This window comes from Eptesicus fuscus, chromosome 1 (assembly GCF_027574615.1).
Source record: "Eptesicus fuscus isolate TK198812 chromosome 1, DD_ASM_mEF_20220401, whole genome shotgun sequence".
Taxonomy (NCBI): domain Eukaryota; kingdom Metazoa; phylum Chordata; class Mammalia; order Chiroptera; family Vespertilionidae; genus Eptesicus; species Eptesicus fuscus.
Window position 1 is genome coordinate 90,897,683 of NC_072473.1, and position 21,479 is coordinate 90,919,161.

General features: G+C 40.5%; 1 protein-coding gene across 1 annotated transcript in view; it reads right to left on the bottom strand.

The window, feature by feature from the left end:
• Positions 1-230: 230 nt before the first annotated feature.
• The window catches only part of STEEP1 (STING1 ER exit protein 1), a 29,899-nt gene continuing 8,650 nt past the window's right edge, over positions 231-21,479 (bottom strand). The window contains exons 3-7 of the mRNA XM_008156840.3: positions 6,347-6,388; positions 4,873-5,011; positions 3,966-4,055; positions 3,285-3,377; positions 231-1,690 (exon numbers count right to left, since the gene is read on the bottom strand). Coding sequence (XP_008155062.1) covers positions 1,628-1,690; positions 3,285-3,377; positions 3,966-4,055; positions 4,873-5,011; positions 6,347-6,388 — 427 coding nt within the window. The 3' untranslated portion in view covers positions 231-1,627. The remainder of the gene's footprint in view (positions 1,691-3,284; positions 3,378-3,965; positions 4,056-4,872; positions 5,012-6,346; positions 6,389-21,479) is intronic.

Below are 21,479 nucleotides of genomic sequence, written 5' to 3' on the forward strand. Positions count from 1 at the left end.
CATGCAAGAGGCAGCCGATCAATGATTCTCATCACGGATGTTTCTATCTCTCTCTCTCCCTCTCCCTTGTTCTCTGAAATAAAAATATATTCATAAACAAATAAATAAATTTAGGTAATACTTATAAAGTGCTTTCCATGGTACCTGACACATAGTAAGTACTCAATAAAATGTAGCTAGTATTATTATAATCATTATGACTATTTTTTTAATTACTATGAATAAAACAATCACCAAAATTACCCTACAAATCTAAAAACAAACAAAACACGTTTAGTGAAAGTGAGAGTACGAAAGGAGCAATGATAGGAGGTTGTTGGCAGAGAACAGAATACTGGATTTCGGAATAGATGACATCCAGGCTGTGATCATGGTATTTTGTGGCTCAAGTGGTGTGAAGGTAAAGGTCATTGTTTGGAGTTGAGGTCAAGGAATTGTGTGGAGGTTATGGTTGGTTATCCACATGATGTCTAATTATGTCTCCAAATGAGGACAGGAAATGAGGTGAGAGGACAACTCAGTTGTAAAGAATCATTAGATGCAGGCGATAACTTTTTAAGACAGATGAACAGATGAAAATATAGATACAAGCACTACATATTGATATCACTGAAGCAATGTAACATTAAATATTTATAAGACTCCTCCACAAATAGCAAATGTGAAATAAAATACCCAGCATCCTTTCTTACTCTATATCTCCCTCCCACGTACCCACAAACAGAAGCAGTACTCTTAGTTATTTGACAGGATGTAGCTCCCCTGAGTAGGTTATTGAGATTCCATTTTCATTCAGAGCTCACCTATCCTACCCCCTCACTCCAATCTTGCTTTTGCTTCTTTAAGTACAAAGTCTGATAAGGGGCGGCTCACTTATAGCTTTCATATTTGAAGTAAAGGAAGCTTTATGCAGATTCTGGCTTTTTATGGATTTTCTCTCCCAGTAGGAGAGAGTCAAGCCATAGTAACACCTGCCAGTCTAGGAAGAGAGACAGAGTAACCTACAAGGATCTGACTTTCTGTAACTTTAAAATCTAATCCATGCCACTTTTTTGTATAACACACCACAATGTTTTTTCCAAAAATCTTTAAACATTTTATTAAAGACCAACTACTTTACAAACCAGAAACACTTAAACACTGATCTATTCATAGTTCCTATATAGCTAAATAAGTTACATCAAATGGACAAAAATAGTACAGAAGACACATATATAGAAAGATTTTTAAAATTCACCTCTAGAAAGCAGGTCAGATGGACTCAAAGACTTCACTGAATGTAGGAAGCAACATAAAGCCTTTTGCTGGTGCATAAAGGTAGGAGCCAGTCCATGCAGTCAATAAAAAGTTATTTTACTCGTGGACACGAACAACAGTGTGGTGACTGCCAGGAGGAGGGAAGTGGAGGAGGGTAAAGGGGAGATCAATGGTGATGGACAGAGACTTGACTTGGGGTGGTGACCACACAATATAATATACAGATGATGTGTTATAGAACTGGACACCTGAAACATATAATTTTGTTAACCAGTGTCACCCCAATAAATTAAATAAAAAGGAAAAAAAAATTATTTTGCCTTCTGGTCTAAATGCTTGTTTCTAGTCTGGGTTCAGAGAAAGGTCCTGATCATTTGAACTGGTTGTCAATCAAAGTCCCCTTCATTTTTGCTTTCTTGGCTTCCAGTTCAGCCTGGAGAGAAAGAAAAGTATATGTACTGATACATGACATGAAATTCTTCTTTTCCTTCCTTATTCTAACTGCCTAAACACTATCCCTCCATGCTCATTTAGTATACAAACTAGAATAGTGGTTCTAATGTCCTTATGAATCTCTAGCAACTGCTATGGCACACACAGAAAATTATAATATCTGTATAACAAAATGGGGTAAATACACAAGGCTGCAGTCAAAGGTAATCAATGTAGAGCTATCTCCCAGCCCCAGGACCCCCAATGGGCCGAGGGAAATCAATCAATATCGTGGTTCACTAGTATCTTATTCTTGGCATAACAAAAGAAGAACACTGTTCTAGAACAGTGCTACTTAATGTTGTGTGGTCCAAGAACTGTTTGTTATGGGTCCATGTAAGATATGTACAAAAATTGAGAGTAAGCATTTAGAGTCTTTTATCGCCATTTGACAGAATAATAAAATGAAATACTTTAATAAGAGCCTCGGCAAACTTATTTTATTGCACTTTATAAATTATAAATCTGTTCTTGCAAATTGGAAATTTAAAAAAAAGATAAAACACTGGCCTTCACCTCAGAAAATTTGCTAAGTACTGCCTTAAACCACCATGGCAAGGTAAAGCAGCTACCAAGACCTACCCACCTCTTTCACCAAAAAATCCTCTACAGTCATTAGGATAGACTGGTATAACTTTTAATGAGGCACCAATGAAGTGCTGTCTGATTTTAAAGAAATATCATAAGTAAATTATCATCAAGGAAAAAATGGAGACCCATCATATATAGGTGTGCATGCTCTGTGATGAGCCCATGAATAATGCAGAAACTGGTGGTGGTACCGAGGCTTTAAGAAGCAATGACCAGCCTGACCAGTATGGCTAGGTGGTTGAGCTTCAACCCATGCATTAAGAGGTGGCTGGTTCAATTCCCAGTCAGGGCACATGCTCAGGTTGTAGGCTCGATCCCCCGCAGGGGGTGTGCAGGCGGCAGCCAATCGATGTTTCTCTCTCATCGATGTTTCTCTCTCTCTTTCTCTTACTCTCTCTCTAAAAATCAATCTATAATAATAAAAGCATAATATGCTAATTAGACTGGACAGCTGAACGACCTTCCAGAAGAAGACAGGGCTACGAGGGCCGAGGCAAGTGCGGCTCTGAGGGCTAAGACAAGCCGCTGCGAGGGCCGAGCCCCTTGCACAAATTTCGTGTAAAAAAAAAAAAAAAAGAAGCAATGACCAGCCCCAACCCCAGTCCTACCAATGTAACACTATCCTGTGCCATTACATCGTGGGAAAGCATCCATAAACCCCGATCATTAACTCCTGACCTTGGACCACAAGTAGCAGAATAAAATATCATTCTACTTAGGGCTAGCTAACAGGTACTATCATTTAGAGCCTGGATCCTGTGGTCACTACCCCAGAGCAGGGCATACCGACAGTCATAGCCCAGACAGAGTTAGATACCTGGCAGCCGGCTACACTAGTAACCCCTGACAGACTTCCTAAAAGATTTCCCTGACTGCCAGAGGATCTTCCCGATCAAGAGATCCAAATAGTCCAGCCCAGCACCTTGCTGCTACATGCTACTCACCAGCTCTTGCAGCCGCCTTTTGCTCATGCCTTTGCGCTCCAACTGTTTTTCAATCACTTTGGCATTCTGTGCATATGAGTCAGCAACTTCCCGCTGAGGGGAAAAAAGGAGCATCCTTAAAGCAGCAGTCACACCAATGAGTAACAACAGAGACCTTAAGCAGCAATTTATACCACTCAAATTATGAAATTATCACTGAAATGGTATGGCTGTTCCATTTCAACTCTTCAGTAATCCAGGAGAGTTCAGGTTTCAACTGAAATCATTAAAAAAATAATAGATAACATCTCTTCCTTTGTAAACATCATTATACTCAAGTACCATAAAGGTAATTGCTGCTACTGCTAAGGGCAGACTCAGAAACCATCAGAGCTGGACTGGAAGGGACCTGAAATCGTTGTAGTATTTAAACTGAAGAGGGATGAGGGATTTGCCCTCCAGGGCATCTCAAAAACAAAATATTTTTAAAAAATCACTGATTTAGTCCAACTCCCTGGCTCTCATTTCACAGATGGTGCTAGGGATCCAGGGACACAGGAACTAGCCGGCATCCCCGTTGCTTACTGGCAGAGCAAGGTCTATGAGCACTCTCTAATTATTATGCTACCGGGATGCTGTAGTTCTAGAGCCCCTTTCCTTTCATACCCCCTGTCCAATTCCCTTGAGAGCAGAAGCACTTACAGCCTCAATCTCCTCTTCCTCTTCATCAATAGTAGACACAGTGACAGAGCTGAACTTGCCCATGTCTTTAGTCCGTTTGGTCATCATCACCTAGAGTCGCAGAAGAGAAATCAGTGTAGAAACGGCAAGAGGCTCTGTGGGCTATTTGTGTGTGTGGCGCACGCAGGTGCACATGTGTCTGGGTGCTGGGGAATGTAGTTTTTGGGAGTGGACATCCACCTCTTTGAAACAGGGTGGCCTATCTAAAAGTGCCAATGTGTTTATTTGCATTATATTTTTCTAACATTTTCCATCAAGGGTTTTAAAAGTATATTTAAAAATTAGCCTGATTCAGTCCATTTTTAATTCTTTTCACTGGAAAAAGAAGAAATTGGAAGGAAATAAATGTGAATAAAAACGATACAATTTCTAATTTTACTTATAGGGCAGCTGTAGGAAAGAAAAAAGAACACAATATTATGCACAAAAATGGCGTTCTCTTAATAAAGAATGCTTTCATAGAGGACAATTTCTTACGCACTATAATTTAATTTAAAATTTAGGGCTAAATCCATTGCCATATATATATATATATATATATATATATATATATATATATATATATATATATATATATATATAATTATTTTTCTAACCCTCACCCAAGGATTTGTTTTTGTTTCTGTTTTTGTTTTAGAGAGGAAGGGTGAGAGAGAGAGAAACATCGATGTAAAAGAGAAACATCGATTAGTTGCTTCCCATACAGGCCCGAACAGGGACCGAACCCGCACGCCAGGAGAGTGCCCTAACCAGGAATCCAGCCTGCCACCCTTTGGTGTACGAGATGACACTCCAACCAACTGAGCCACCCAGCCAGGGCAAAATCCATAGCTATGTTAACCAGTCTGTCTCCTTTAATGACAATTACCTTCTTAGGAGGCTCTTGCTTCTGAGTATATATATTCGTTTTGCCAAAACCCTGGCCAAACTTGACTACTGCTCCATCCACAATGAAGGTCACGGGGGCATTCTTTGGCTGGGACTGGTAGAAGAGTGGCAGTCCACACCTGGGAACAGGAGAGTGAGTCTTTGGGAGGCCTCAGAATCCGGATTTGCAAAGTGATTTGCAAAGTGTGCTGAGATTTCAGGAATATTTTTGTTTGTGGCATAAACTAATGGTGCGCTCTTTCCAGTGTTTCCCAAAACTACTCAGTAAGAATCACTGAGGGTGCCTGTTAAAACTGCTCATCAGATGCCTGTCCCCCATCCCCAGAAGATCCTGATTCAGCAAATCTGGGGGTTGTGGCCTTGGAATCTATCATTGTCCTCAGCATCCCAAGTGATTCTTATCATCACACAAGTCTGGTGAACCCTGGCTCCTGCTATGGATTGCTTTCTAGTCAAAGCAGCTGCAATTCTTCCCTGGTTGTCTGGGTAACTAGTTTGGGGGTTTGTCTAGTTTTGTTTTGTTTTTGCATCATCAGGAGGGTGTGAAAAGGCTCCACTGCAGTGATCGGCTCACAAATGCCTGTAATTACTGAAACAAGATTAAACTTACTATTGTTTAATGTTCTATTAATCTAAAGCTGGAAATATATGTATTTATATGGCATTAAATAAACTTCTGAGGTCTGGGGTCCTATAGCATGCTTTATAAATGGGCCTGGATTAAATTACTCTGTTCCATTTACCATAAGACCCAGCAAAACCACTTCAAGAGAAAAACACATGTTCCCACCAAGATTTATATTAGAATGTTCATAGCAGCTCTATTTGTAATAGTCAAAACCATTAGCAACTCAAATGCCCTTCAACAAAGGGATGGTGAAACAAGCTGGTGCAAAGGACTACTACTCAGCAATAAAGAAGGACAGATTACTGATATACATAACAACTTGGATGAATCCCAAAAGCATTGAAAGAAACCAGATGTAAAAGATACAGATTGTATATAGTAAAACACATATCGTAGAAATTGCGTAAACTTTTAGAAAAGGCAAAAACCACAGTAACAGAAGGCAGATTGGCGAATGCCCAGGGAGAGGGGTGCGGAAGGGGACTAACTGAAAAGGGAACATGGGGTCCTAGAACTGTTCTGTATCATGATAGTGGTGGCATTACATGATTGCATGCTTCTGTCAAATGGTACACTTGAAAGGGCAAATTTTATTATATATAAATTATACCTCAACTTAAAATAATTATATCATGTTAAAAAACTTATTTTTGTGGCTTGCTGGTCAAAGATGTAACTCTGGTCTCTTTGAGAAGCATATTGTTATTTGTGTAGAGATTATAAGGATAAAGATACAACAGAGAATTAGATCCAAACAATTCTGGTCCTAACACATCGTTGTCACTACTTGCTTATGCTCAGAGAAATCCACACTGTTAATACTTACTTTGCACACTTCTTCCTGTACTGTCGTTCAATGCCTTCAGGCCTGCACAAAAAAAGGAAGTCAAAGAAGAAAGATATGAACAAATCTCATAACCTACCAACATCACTGTCTCATTTCTTCAAATGCTAAAAGGGCCTTTCAAAATTTTCCATTTCGCACTGACCAGCGTGGTTCAGTTGGTTGGGTGTCATTCTGTGTACCGGGAGGTTGCTCGTTCAATTCCCAGTCAAGGGCAAATGCCCAAGTTGTGGACTTGGTCCCCAGTGGTGGCCGATGCTGTGCTCCCACATCAATGTTTCTCTCTCTCCCTTCCCTTCCTCTATCTAAAAATTGATAAAATATCTTTAATTTTTTTTCATGTCATAGATCAACTGGTTATGAAACATGTATTGATTTTAAAGCATTTCTTCCTTCCACAAATATTTACTGATAGGAGCCAACCATCTCCCTGACAGAAGAAGAAGAGGAGCAGTTGTAGTCATAGCAACAACTTAGTGGCAGTAATAAGAACAACAATAGAGGTAACTACTTATATAGCTTTTACTACGTGCCAGGCAGCTGTTCTAAAGTGTACATGTGTTGAAAAAATGGCGACGGAATAGAGTCGGGTTTGGAGTCTGTTCCTGGGGCGGAGAGTCGGAGCAGCAGAGGCTCGCAGAGGGAGTGTATGTGGGCAAGCCAAGGGACAGCTAAACTCCAGGAGAAGGCGGGGGAGTGCTGGGCAGTGTTCCTCTGACCGCGCAGCACCCACAGGGGCTGGGTCCCCTCCTGGAGCTGCGGGCTCGCCGGGCGCCTCGCCATCTTGCAAGGAAAGAAGGATTTTCGTGGAAACCTGACTTTCCGCGACAACTGCAAACACTGAGCTGCTGGGAGCACCAGACCACCGGTCCCCTATCAGCGCAAACATTCGGATTCAAAGAAACTCTTCACTGCACCACGGAAAGGTCAGATTTCGCCTGAAATGAGGGGCGGTTTCTAATCCCCGCGGTGGGTGAGGGAAGCGCTGGGTGAGGGAAGCGCGGCAGCCGCAGGACCGCAGGACCGGCAGGAGCCGGGAGGTCTGTGCCTAGAAAAATCGGAGGCAGTTGGAACTGCCCTGATCCGTGAATGAGGAGGGGGGTCTTCTGAGCTGCTAACAGAAGTGACCTCTTGAAAGCAACTCATTTTAATCTGACGAGGAGGGTCAGACTAAGAATTTTCAAAGGAGTGCAGGCTCCTTAGTCTGGGGCACAGACCCACGGTCCACACACCTGGGCTCTTTCCGACTCTGATTGCTAAGCCCAATACAGAGGCAAACCCAGGCGGAAACCCTGAAAGACTGCAGGGGGAAGGTGTTTTTTCAGAACCTGGGGACCAGAGCTGCGTGTGACCATCAGAGAGGCAGCTCTGAGGCGCATACCTCCACAAACCAGTAGTGAGTGCCATAGAGGGGAAAAAAAAAAAAAAAAAAAGAAAAAAGAGCTAGAGAGGCCCGGAAGTCAATTCAGAAACACTGCCACCCAGGGGCTGAAACGCTAATTGTCTCTGGTGTAATTAAAAATAAATACGAGAAATTAAGACACGGCTGGCTTAAAAAGCAGGACTGGCTTCCAACACTGAGGAGCCCTGGAATGAAGCTGAACTGAAATACCGCCCAGACTGGGAAAAAGGCGTACCAAACAGAATAATAGAGGAAGTGAATGACAGCCGCTACTGCACATTTTAGTCTTCCTATTTTTTAATTTTCAATTCTTTTTTCAATTTTTAAAATTTTTTATTCTCATATTTTTTTATTTTCATTTTTTGCATCTTTTACTTAAGAAACTAATTTTTTTTTCTTTTTCCTCACTCGATTTTCACCTTTTTAATTATTACATTTTTATTTTCAATCAACACTATTATTACTATTATTTTACTTTTTTTTTTAATGTCATTTGATTTTCTCTTTCTTTTTTTTTTGGATTAGTGTCCTACATTCGATTTGCATCTTTCCCTTACAATCGTTTTACCCTATCTCAAAGCTAACATTATGCCATCACTCTCCTCCCAACCTTTCCCATTTTGGTCCCCAGTTTATCTTAACCCTTTCTGGCTTTAGATTTTCCCTACTTTTTCAGTTTACTCCCTGCTAAAACTTCACCCTACTTATATTATCTAATTCCCAACCCCCTGCTCCAAATCCATACAAACCTCTCTCTACGCTACCTTAAAAAAATTATTTTTCTCTCGGGCCTTTTGTTGTTGTTTGCTTGAATGTTGATTAGATTGAATTTTTATGCTTTTTTATGAGATTGTTTTGATTATTCTTTTTGTTGGTTTGGTTGGTTCTTTTGTTTGCTTTGTTTTTGTTTGTTTTTTACTTTTGTTTTCCCTTGCCTCACTTGATATTAGCTGCTGTTGCAGTTTGTATTAATCTCCAGGCTCGTGTTGCTGGAATTTGCTGGGAATAGTGGTTGTTCTAGTGGAGTTTACTCCCCATATATATAGTTTGTTCCCCTTTTCTCTCTTAGTATCATTCTTGTCTCTCTTACTTTTTTTTTTTCTTTTTTTTTCTTTTCTGTTATTTCTTTTTCTTTTCTTTCTTTCTGCTCTTTTCCCAAGTTCAGATTCACACTCGTTGTTTTTTTTGTTTTGTTTTGTTTTGTTTTTTTCGTTGTTGTTCTTTCTTTTTACTCTCCCTCTTCCACTCCTATTCCCTAATTTGTCTTTCTCTGGTGGTTACCTTTATTGGAGGTTATTAATATCGTGAATACAATTCTGTTCAGTGCCTTGTCTGTTGTGCCTGGTTGTGTTGTATTTTATACCTTTAAATCATCGCCAGAGAGAGAAATCTATATAACCAGACATCCGGAGAAGAGAGACCATGGGGAGACAAAGAAACAGCCCCCACAGGAAAGAGAAACAGGCATCACCAGAAAAGGAAGTAAACGATTTAGAGGCAAACAACCTATCAGAGAAAGAATTCAGAGAAATGATCATAGGGTGGCTGAAAAGGATGGAAGACAAATTCGACAATATGAGTAAGAACCAAGAAGAAATGAAGAAGAACCAAGAAGAAATGAAAAATGACATTGCTGCTGTAAAGAACTCAATAGAAAGCATCAAGAGTAGACTAGATGAAGCAGAGGACCGCATAAGTGAGCTAGAAGACAAGATGGAAAAAAATACCCAATTACAACAGCTTCTAGAAACAAAAATTAGAAAGATTGAGGAGAGCGTAAGGGAACTTCGGGACAATACAAAACAAAACAACATCAGGATAATAGGGGTGCCAGAAGGAAAGGAAACTGAGCAAGGAATAGAAAACCTGTTTGAAGAAATAATAACAGAAAACTTCCCTGATATAGGGAAGAAAAAACCCACACAAATCCAAGAAGCTCACAGAGTTCCAAGCAAAATGAACCCCAAAAGACCGACGCCAAGGCACATTATAGTTAAGTTGGCAAACACCAACGACAAAGTAAGAATCTTACAAGCGGCCAGAGAGAGACAGACAGTTACATACAAAGGAACCCCCATCAGACTAGCAACTGATTTCTCAACAGAAACTCATCAGGCCAGAAGGGAATGGAATGAAATATACCAAGTCATGCAAAGGAAGGGTCTAAATCCAAGAATACTGTACCCAGCAAGGCTATCAATCAAAATTGAAGGTGAAATCAGGAGCTTCACAGACAAAAAAGGACTAAGGGAGTTTATCACCACCAAACCAGCAATGAAAGAAATGCTAAAGGGTCTGCTGTAAAAAAAAAAAAAAAAAAAAGAAAGAAATAGGAAGCAAAGAAGGTACACAGGGGTATAGAATAAAAATGGCGTCAAATAAGTACCTATCAATAATAACTTTAAATGTAAATGGATTGAATGCCCCAATCAAAAGACACAGGGTAACAGACTGGATAAGAAAACAAAACCCAGATATCTGCTGTCTACAGGAAACCCACCTCAAAAAAAAGGATGCATACAGACTGAGAGTAAAGGGATGGAAAAAGGTTTTCCAGGCAAATGGAAATGAAAAAAAAGCTGGGGTTGCAATACTTATATCTGACAAATTAGATCTCAAAGTGAAGGACATAACAAGAGATAATGAAGGCCACTTCATAATACTAAAGGGAGAAATCCAACAAGAAGAAATAACTCTGGTAAACATATATGCACCCAATACAGGAGCACCAAGATACATTAAAAAACTCCTGGAAGATATCAAAGGAGAGATTGACAGTAATACAATCATAGTAGGAGACTTCAATACCCCACTATCACCATTGGACAAATCCTCTAAACTAAACATCAGCAAAGAAACATCAAACCTAAATGACTCACTAGAACAGATGGAATTAATCGACATCTTCAGAACATTTCACCCCAAAGCCACAGAATATACATTCTTCTCAAGTGCACATGGGTCATTTTCAAAGATAGACCATATGTTAGGACATAGGCAAAGTCTCTACAAATTCAAGAAGATAGAAATCATATCAAGTATCTTCTCAGATCACAGTGGCATAAAACTGGAAATCAATTACAATAAAAACAACCCAAAGAAATCAAATACTTGGAGACTAAACAGCATGTTATTAAACCATGACTGGGTTACCAAAGACATCAAGGAAGAAATAAAAAACATCATGGCAACAAACGACAATGAAAACACAACAATCCAAAATCTATGGGACACAATGAAAGCAGTCCTGAGAGGGAAGTTCATAGCTCTACAAGCCTACCTCAAAAAACAAGAAACAATGGTAATAAATTACCTAACCCAACAACTCAAAGAGTTAGAGAGAGAGCAACAAGATAAGCCCAGTGTAAGCAGAAGGAAAGAAATAATAAAGATCAGAGCGGAGATAAACGACATAGAGACCAAAGAAACAATACAAAAGATCAACAAAACCAAGAGCTGGTTCTTTGAAAGGATAAACAAGATTGATGGACCTCTAGCCAGGCTCACCAAGAAGCAAAGAGAGAGGACCCAAATAAACAAAATCAGAAATGAAAGAGGTGAAATAACAACAGATCCCGCTGAGATACAAAGGATTGTTACAAAATACTACGAACAACTCTATTCCAACAAACTGGACAACCTAGAGGAAATCGACATATTCCTAGAAAAATACAACCTTCCAAAACTTAATCAGGAAGATTCTAAACAGCTCAACATGCCAGTAACTATGGAAGAAATTGAAGCAGTCATCAAAAAGCTTCCGGCAAACAAAAGCCCGGGGCCAGATGGCTTCACAGGAGAGTTTTATCAAACTTTCAAGGAAGAACTAAAACCTATCCTCCTCAGACTATTCCAAAAAATTCAAGAGGAAGGAACACTTCCAGGCTCCTTCTATGAAGCCAGCATCACCCTAATACCAAAACCAGATAAAGACAACTCAATGAAAGAGAATTACAGGCCAATATCCCTCATGAACATTGATGCCAAAATCCTCAACAAAATTCTAGCAAATCGGCTCCAGCAGTACATCAGAAAGATAATACACCATGACCAAGTAGGATTTATTCCAGGAATGCAAGGATGGTACAATATCCGCAAATCAATAAACGTGATACATCACATAAACAAATTGAGAGATAAAAATCACATAGTCATATCAATAGATGCAGAAAAAGCATTTGACAAAATCCAACACCCTTTCTTGATAAAAACTCTCAACAAGGTGGGAATAGAAGGCTCGTACCTCAACATAATAAAAGCTATTTATGATAAACCCACAGCAAACATCATACTCAATGGGCAAAAACTAAAACCATTTCCCCTAAGAACAGGAACAAGACAGGGATGCCCACTCTCACCACTTCTGTTTGACATAGTACTGGAAGTATTAGCTATCGCAATTAGGCAAGAAGAAGAAATAAGAGGCATCCAAATTGGAAAAGAAGAAGTGAAGCTGTCCTTATTTGCAGATGACATGATATTGTACATAAAAAACCCAAAAGATTCCATCAAAAAACTAATAGACTTAATAAATGAATTCGGCAATGTAGCGGGATACAAAATTAACGCCAAGAAATCTATGGCTTTTCTATACACCAATAATGAACTTACAGAAAGAGAGACTAAAAAAGCAATCCCATTTACCATCGCACCAAAAAAATTAAGATACCTAGGAATAAACTTAACTAAGGAGGTAAAAGACCTATACGCAGAAAACTACAGGACACTGAAAAAAGAGATAGAGGAAGACGTAAACAGATGGAAGAACATACCATGTTCCTGGATTGGTAGAATCAACATCATTAAAATGTCCATACTACCCAAAGCAATCTACAGATTCAATGCACTCCCCATCAAAATACCAACAGCATATTTCACAGACCTAGAAAGAACTCTCCAAAAATTCATCTGGAATAAAAAAAGACCCCGACTAGCCTCAGCAATCCTCAGAAAGAAGAATAAAGTAGGTGGGATCTCAATACCAGATTTCAAGCTGTATTACAAAGCCACTGTTCTCAAAACAGCCTGGTACTGGCACAAGAACAGACATATTGATCAATGGAACAGAATAGAGAACCCAGATATCGACCCAAACCACTATGCTCAATTAATATTTGACAAAGGAGGCATGAACATACAATGGAGTCAAGACAGTCTCTTCAATAAATGGTGTTGGGTAAACTGGACAGATACATGCAAAAAAATGAAACTAGATCACCAACTTACACCATACACAAAAATAAACTCAAAATGGATACAGGACTTAAACATAAGACGGGAAACCATAAAAATACTAGAGGACTCCACAGGCAACAAAATCTCAGACATATGCCAAAAGAACTTCTTCACTGACACTGCCCCTAGGGCAATGGAAGCTAAAGAGAAAATTAACAAATGGGACTACATCAAAATAAAAAGCTTTTTTACAGCAAAAGAAACCATCAACAAAACAACAAGAAAGCCCACCGCATGGGAAAACATATTTGCAAATGCTATCACTGATAAAGGTTTAATCTCCAACATCTACAGGCAGCTTATGCAACTTAATAAGAGGAAGATAAATGATCCAATAAAAAAATGGGCAACAGACCTAAACAGAATATTTTCAAAAGAAGACAGAAGGAAGGCCAAGAGACACATGAAAACATGTTCAAAGTCACTTATTATCCGAGAGATGCAAATCAAAACAACAATGAGGTACCATCTCACACCTGTCAGAATGGCTATCATCAACAAATCAACAAACAACAAGTGTTGGCGAGGATGCGGAGAAAAAGGAACCCTCGTGCACTGCTGGTGGGAATGCAGACTGGTGCAGCCACTGTGGAGAACAGTATGGAGTTTCCTCAAAAAACTGAAAATGGAACTCCCATTTGACCCAGTAATCCCACTCCTGGGAATATATCCGAAGAAACTAGAAACACCAATCAGAAAGGATATATGCACCACTATGTTCATAGCAGCACAATTTACAATAGCTAAGATTTGGAAACAGCCTAGGTGCCCATCAGCAGATGACTGGATCGGAAAACTGTGGTACATCTACACAATGGAATACTATGCTGCCATAAAAAAGAAGGAATTCTCATCATTTGCAGCAACCTGGATGGAATTGGAGAACATTATGCTAAGCGAAATAAGCCAGTCAATGAAAGAAAAATACCACATGATCTCACTCATTTAGGGATAGTAAAGAACATTATAAAGTGGTGAACAAAAAGATAGATACAGAGTCAGTAAAGCATCAAACAGACTTTCAAAGTACAGGGGGAAAGTTTGGAAAGGTGGGGGAGTTATGAAATCAAACGAAGGACTTGTATGCATGCATATAAGCATAAACAATGGACGCAAAACTCTGGGGGGGGGAGGGCATGTGTGGGTGTGGGGTGGGGGGTAATAGTAAGATATGTACACATATAATACCTCAATAAAAATATTTAAAAAAAAAAAAAAAAAAAAAAAAAAAAAAAAAAAAAATAAAGTGTACATGTGTTAACTCATTTAATCCTTACAACAACCCTGTGATGTAGGTCATATTATCATTCCCATTTTACACATGAGGGCTCCTAAGTTCAAAGTAATCACATGATTTTCCCAAGTTCATAGAGTTAGAAAGTAGAACAAATTGAATTCAAGCCCAGGCCATCAGGCTCAAGAGCTCACAGGACACTGCCTTAGATAACCAATTCTTCCACCCACCATTACTTAACAGAAACCTGGGACTCATCCTTGATTCTTTGCTTCCCCTCATCTCCCACACCTCTGCATCAGCAAATCCTGTGCATTTTATCTAAAAAAATCTTAGCCCGGACAGCATGGCTCAGTGGTTGAGCATCGACCTATGAACCAGGAGGGCATAGTTTGATTCCCAGTCAGGGCACATGCCCAGGTTGCAGGCTCAATCCCCAATGTGCAGCATGCAGGAGGCAGCCGATTAATGATTCTCTTTCATCACTGATGTTTCTACCTCTCTCCTTCTCCTTTCCTTTCTGAAATCAATAAAATATAGTATTAAAAAATAATAAAATAAAAAATAAAAATACCCTTAAACCTGTGTACTTTTCTCCACCTTCCTGCCACCATCTTAGCCCAGATCACTGGTATCTCTTGCCTGGACTACGGTCACAGCTTCCTGACTGTATCCTCCCTACTCATCCTCCACTCACAGTTTTATTTCCCAGAGGCAAATACTGTTTATGGTTTTTTTCTGTTCCTCCGAGAGATAGTGGATGATACAAGCAAGAAATCCTTATTTGTACATAGAGAAAATAATTTTTTTTGCCTTTTTAAACAAGCATAGCATAATTTAAATTGTATATTAATTAGTAAAAAGTGTATTGACTTAAAAATGTTGCCCAGCCTGGCGGGCATGGCTCAGTGGTTGAGCGTTGACCTATGAACCAGGAGGTCACAGTTCAATTCCCGGTCAGGGCACATGCCTGGGTTGCAGGGCTCGATCCCCAGTGTGGGACGTGCAGGAAGCAGTCGATCAATAATTCTTTCTCATCATTGATGGTTCTCTCTCTCTCCCTCTCCTTTCCTCTCTGAAATCAATAAAAATATTATTTTTTTAAATGCTGTGCGGCCAGTATGGCTCAGTGGTTGGGCGTCAACCCATGAACCTGGAAGTCACCAATTTGATTCCCCGTCAGGGCACATGCCCGGGTTGTGGCCTCGATCCACAGTTGGGGGCGTGCAGGAAGCAGCCAATAGATGATGTTTCTCTCTCATCAATGTTTCTATCCCTCTTCCTCTCTCTCTCTAAAATCAATAAAAGCATATAAAAAAAGTATATATATGATCCTTCCCCATCACTGATAAAGAGCTGCTTCGTTCTTTACAAGGTCTGTACTATATGCCTTTGTATGGATGAACCAAAATGGCTTTTACTTGTTGGATAAATTCCTAGAAGTGCATCTACTTTAAATTCTGACAGACACTGCCAACATCATTATCTCATTTCTTCAAATGCTAAAAGGGCCTTTCAAAACTCTAGAGAAGTTGAACCAATTTACACTCCCACCACCAATATGAGAGTTCCTGTTTCCCTACAGTCTCACCAACACAGTATGCTATTAAAGTACACTGCCAATCTGGCATGTGAAAAATGTGATCTCATAAATTGTAGTTCTTTTTTTTAAAGAGTAAAGCTAGGCATCTTTTCATATATTTAATAGGCATTTGTATGGGGGGGTGAACTGTCAGTCTCTACCTTTTGTCTATTGAGTCATCTTTTTATTATATACTAGTGGCCCAGTGCACGAAATTCGTGCACATTAAAAGGGAATTAATTAGAGGAAATCTTTTAATATTGCTATTTGCCCTTTCTCTATAATAGAAGTATCAGAGATGAAAGAAAATTAGTAAAATGTATATGAAACTCTTCCTCCTGTCAGAATCTGGGGCACGCCGTGGGACCCAGAGTTAAGTCCCCGCCCACCCACGTGCGCCTCGAAATCTTGCAAGACCCAGACCCGGCTGGTCCCACCCCCATCAAGCCCCACAGGGCAGAGAGCACAGCCTCAGGTCCCCCAGCCTGGCGCCAGGTGGGGGGCGCAGCCTCAGGTATCCCGTCAAGCCCCGCCAGGTGGGGGGGGGGCGCAGCCTCAGGTCCCCCGGCCCTGGCACAAGGGCGTGACAACTATTTGCATATTAGCTCTTTATTATATAGGATTAAGGAGACTTGCAAATATTTCTTCCCCAGTTTTACATTTCTCTTTGACTTTTCCCCCCCACATAGAAATTTTAGATGTTTGTGTGACCAAATAAATAGTGAGAGAGAAAGAGACCTTTCTCATTCCAAATTCATATCTAAAATAAAAATTCCGAAGGCTTATTCTAGAATCTGCTTCTACTACTGTCTCACCCCAAATCAGTCTCTTAAGTACAGTCAAGAGTGGCTTCCCAAGACACCTAGAAAAAAATCCAAACTCCTTACCATGGCCTACCAGGCAGCAACTGGGCCCACAATTAGGGCCCTGCCTCATCTCACACATTCCCTCCCTCTCTCACTATGCACTAGCCATGCCAGTCTTCCTTCTGTTCTTTGAACCAACAAGTGTTTTTCCACCTCTGACCTTTCACACACGCTCTTCTCTGCCTGGAATGCTCTTCTTACTACTTTGCCACAGCTGTGCCATTCTTATCTTTTTTGGGCTCAGTTCAAATATCCCCTAGTCATAGAGGCCTTCCCTGACCACCTTTTTAAAGAGGTTCTCATGTGGTTCTCTGCATGAGCCCTTTGTTTCATTCATATGACCTTTCATAATCATAATTACTTTATTTTTTCTGTCATCCCACTAGACTGTAAGGTCCATGAGATCAGAAATCAGTGGAGACCACGCCTGTCTGTCTCACCACTCTATCCCCAGAGCTGAACAAAGTACTGGAAACAAAATAAACATGCAATAAATATGGGTTGAATTATTTTAAGAATTCAGTTTAGTGAGTAAAATTTTAATCATGGAGGTAAGTTCTTAAATGGAGGAATGTATACAGTGTAATTAATGGGAACAGAGAGGTTGGAGCTACCAATCTGTCTGAAGCAAGCATGGAAGGCTTCATGAAGAGGAATGTTCAAGCTGACAGTCCTGATAGAAAATGGTATTTCAGGCAGAGGGAATACTATGTGAAAAGGCAAAACAACACAAACTATTCAGAGAATTACAAATAGTCTGTTACTAGCCTTAAAAAACCAAAGGAGTACGACAGATCTTACAGACAGAAAGATTTTAAGATCAATTGTATACCAACAAATTAGATTACCTAGATCCGTGGTGGGCAAACTGCGGCTCGCGAGCCACATGCGGCTCTTTGGCCCCTTGAGTGTGGCTCTTCCACAAAATACCACGGCCTGGGTGAGTCTATTTTGAAGAAGTGGCATTAGAAGAAGTTTAAGTTTAAAAAATGTGGCTCTCAAAAGAAATTTCAATCGTTATACTGTTGATATTTGGCTCTGTTGACTAATGAGTTTGCCGACCACTGCCCTAGATGAAATGGACAAATCCTAGAAAAGAATGACACAAACTACCAAAACTTACGGGCAAAGAAATAGAACATCTAAATAAAGCACAAGCAATCATAAAATAGATAAATGGGACTTGATTAAAATTAAAAACATTTGTGCTTCCAGGAATATCATGACAAAAGTGAAAACACAACCCACAGAATGAGAAAAGATACAATGGTGCTGCTTAGAGTGTAACGCCAAAGATTGTGATCTCCACTTTCTTTAACACTTTGCCTCTCTGCTTACAAGTATTACTTATGCCAAATGTGCCCCCACTTGCTAACATCACTAAACTAGGGCACTGGCAATATTTCCTGTTTTGTGTACTCCATCTGGTTCCTACTAGGATTCTAAATTCTACCTCAGCCTGAAGGGAAATATTCACCATGCAACTGACTTCTAGAATCCTAAAGTCAACCAATCTTATAAGCTGGAGCTTTCAAAGCACAGGAATATCAAACAAAAGGGGCTGTATATTTCCCAATGAGTTTATTTTCAAATACCTGTGGCAAATTGGATTTTGTCAAGTTTATAAAAATGGATCAAGTATAAGGCAGGGTTCTTCCTCTCAAAAAGTTTTATCTTTTTGAGATACTGAGACTCTAATGTAAATGAGACAAGGCTTTTAAGTACTTTGATTATTAAAAAGTGATTAAATGAGCTGAATATTTAGACTAAGTAACCTTGCTGTCTTTCCCATTGTTTAAAAAATATATTTTTATTGATTTCAAAGAGGAAGGAAGAGGGAGAGAGAGCTAGAAACATCAGTGATGAGAGAGAATCACTGATCGGCTGCCTTCACACAACACACACTGGGGATCGAGCCCGCAACCCGGGCATGTGCCCTTGACCAGAAATGAACCCGGGACTCCTCAGTCCAGGCTGGCATTCTATCCCCTGAGCCAAACCAGCTAGGGCTTTCCTATTTTTAATCTCTAGGAATATATGTGATAGGGAAGGCTGAAAACTAAACCAATCATTCTCCCTGGTTGTGGCAGACAGCCTCTAAGGTGGCCCCCAATGATCCTTGCTCCCTCGTATTGACACTCTTATACTGTCCCCTCCCACAATAAATAGGGCTGACCTGTGACACCAGTAGGACACTGAAGAAATGATAGTCTGTGCCTTGAGTCTTGAACATAAAAGACATTGTGATTTCTGCCTTGCTTTCTCTGGGATTACTCACACTGTGGAAAGCCAGCTGCCATGTCACTGAGGATACTCAAACAGCCCTATGGACAATCCCTGTGGTGAGAAACTGAGGCTTTTCCCCAACAGTTACACTCAGCTGCCAATCATGCAAGTGAGCCACCTTGGAAGTGGAACCTCCAGCACCAATAAAAACTTCAAACTTCTGCACCCATAGTCAATCTCTTAACCACAGCCTCGTGAGAAACTAGAGCCACCCAACTAAGCTGCTCTTGAATTCCTGACCCACAGGAACTATATGAGATGATGTTTCTCAGTTGTTTAAAAAAAAATCAAGGGCATACCAGGCAGGCCAAGACCATATCACAGAGATTTTTTAAATCCTCAGGCTTAGATTTTATCCTGCTAACCAGAATTTTTTAAATTGTGCTCCACAATGACCCCTAAATGAAATCAGATAGGGGAAGGGAAGGGAGTTCTTAATGGGTTGGGCTCACCTCCTCCCAAAACAGAGCAGCTTCCTGATGATTTATACTCTTGGGTAAGAATTTAATTTTAAGAAAGGATTTAGTCCAAAAATGTTTGAAAGGCACTGCTATAGGTCATGAAGAATCACTGAAAGATTTGAAGCAGGAGATTGAAATAATGTGCATTTGAGATCATTCAGGCAGAAGGACAGTAAAAGTTAAGGCCAAAGACCAGAAAAAAGGTCACTTCAGCAGCCCAAGCAAGTGAAGTTGGGTACCAGAATGATGGCAGGGTAGCAGGGCCAAACATGAGGAGGCAGCCACAAGAGAGATTACAAGATAGAACAGACAGTACATGGTGAGTGGATGTGTGCAGGGGATTGTGGGGGCAGGGATGGATGAGATAAAGAGGATAGGCTCCCAGATTTCTGCCTTGGGCCACTGCATGAATGGTGGCATCAGCATAGGAGGAAAAAAAAAAAAGAAGAAATTGTGTTTGGCTGATAGTTACAGAGACCTGACTGCAGTGGCTTCAACACAAGAGTTTGTTCTCATGTAAAAGAAGCCTAGAGGAAGGTGGCTCCTGGCAATGGTTGAGACCCAAGAATAGCATGGCAAGAGCTGTGCAATTCTTGTGGCCTTTCTTTCCCAGTCCCAGGATGGCTGCTGGTGCTCCAATTATCAAATCCATTTTCCAAAATAGCAGGAAGAAATAAGAGAAGAAAAGGTTTTCCTTGGAAGCCCCACCCAACAATTTCTACTTCCATCCTTTTTACTTGGCAAAAGCTAAGTCACATTCAGAATATTAGAGGTTTTTGTGGGGGTTTTTTTTTGGGGGGGGAGGCTGGAATATGTACTAACTTTATAGACTCTAGTATTTAGGCGGGTATGAGAGAAGATTTGGAGTGGTGCTGATTGAACCAATCTGCAATATCTTCCACATTAGAGAAATAATGAGTTTGGCCTTAGTCATGTTGGATCTGAGGTAGAACATCAGGTGAGGAGGTAGAGTAGGCAGATATTCAGTTCTAGGCACAGGAGAAAAACGTAGGCAAATCTAGATTTTGTGAGTCCTCAGAATATAAATGTAACTGATACCACAAAAGGTGGTGAGAATGTCCAAGGACAGTATAAAGAGAGAAGGGAGAAAATCAAGGTCAGAACCCTGGGGAAGACCAACATTTAAGGGAGAGGAAGAAGACTACAGAAGACCTATAAAGCCAAGGAAGTAGAAGAACCACCACCAGAGCAATTTCACAGAAATCAAGGAAGGAGACAGCATCAAGGGAGGCACAAGGAACAAACAGACAGAAACTCACCCACTGATTTGTAACTGGGGAAGTGCTAGATAAGGGAAAGAGAGGACTAGGGAACAATGTCAAAGGAGTCCAGCCAGTGTGGCTCAGTGGTTGAACGTCGACCTATGAACCAGGAGGTCACGGTTTGATTCCCAGTCAGGGCACATGCCTGGGTTGCAGGCTCAATCCCCAATGGGGGGCCTGCAGGAGGCAGCCGATCAATGATTCTCTCTCATCATTGATGTTTCTCTCTCTCTCCCCCTCTCCCTTCCTCTCTGAAATCAATATATATATATGTATATATATATGTATATATATATATATACATATATATATATTCTTTAAAAAAAAAAAACACTGTCAAAGGAGAAGTACTTTAGAATAGAGAGACTTGGAGGTGGAAAGTGATGGGTTCCTCTGGGGCAGTGGTTGGCAAACCGTGGCTCGCGAGCCACATGCGGCTCTTTGGGCCCTTGAGTGTGGCTCTTCCACAAAATACCATGTGCGGGGGCGCATGTACAATGCGATTGAAACTTCGTGGCCCATGCGCAGAAGTCAGTTTTCGGCCTGGGCAAGTCTATTTTGAAGAAGTGGCATTAGAACACTCAAGGGGCCAAAGAGCCACATGTGGCTCGTGAGCTGCGGTTTTCCGACCACTGCTCTGGGGCCTGTGTTCGGCAGACTGCTATGTTTTCAGTAACTGGTGTTCTCACACTCAATTGGCTACAAAAGAGTAACGGTAAAGAGGAGACTGAAATTCCACTCTGACCAGTTGGGAAGCACACTAGAC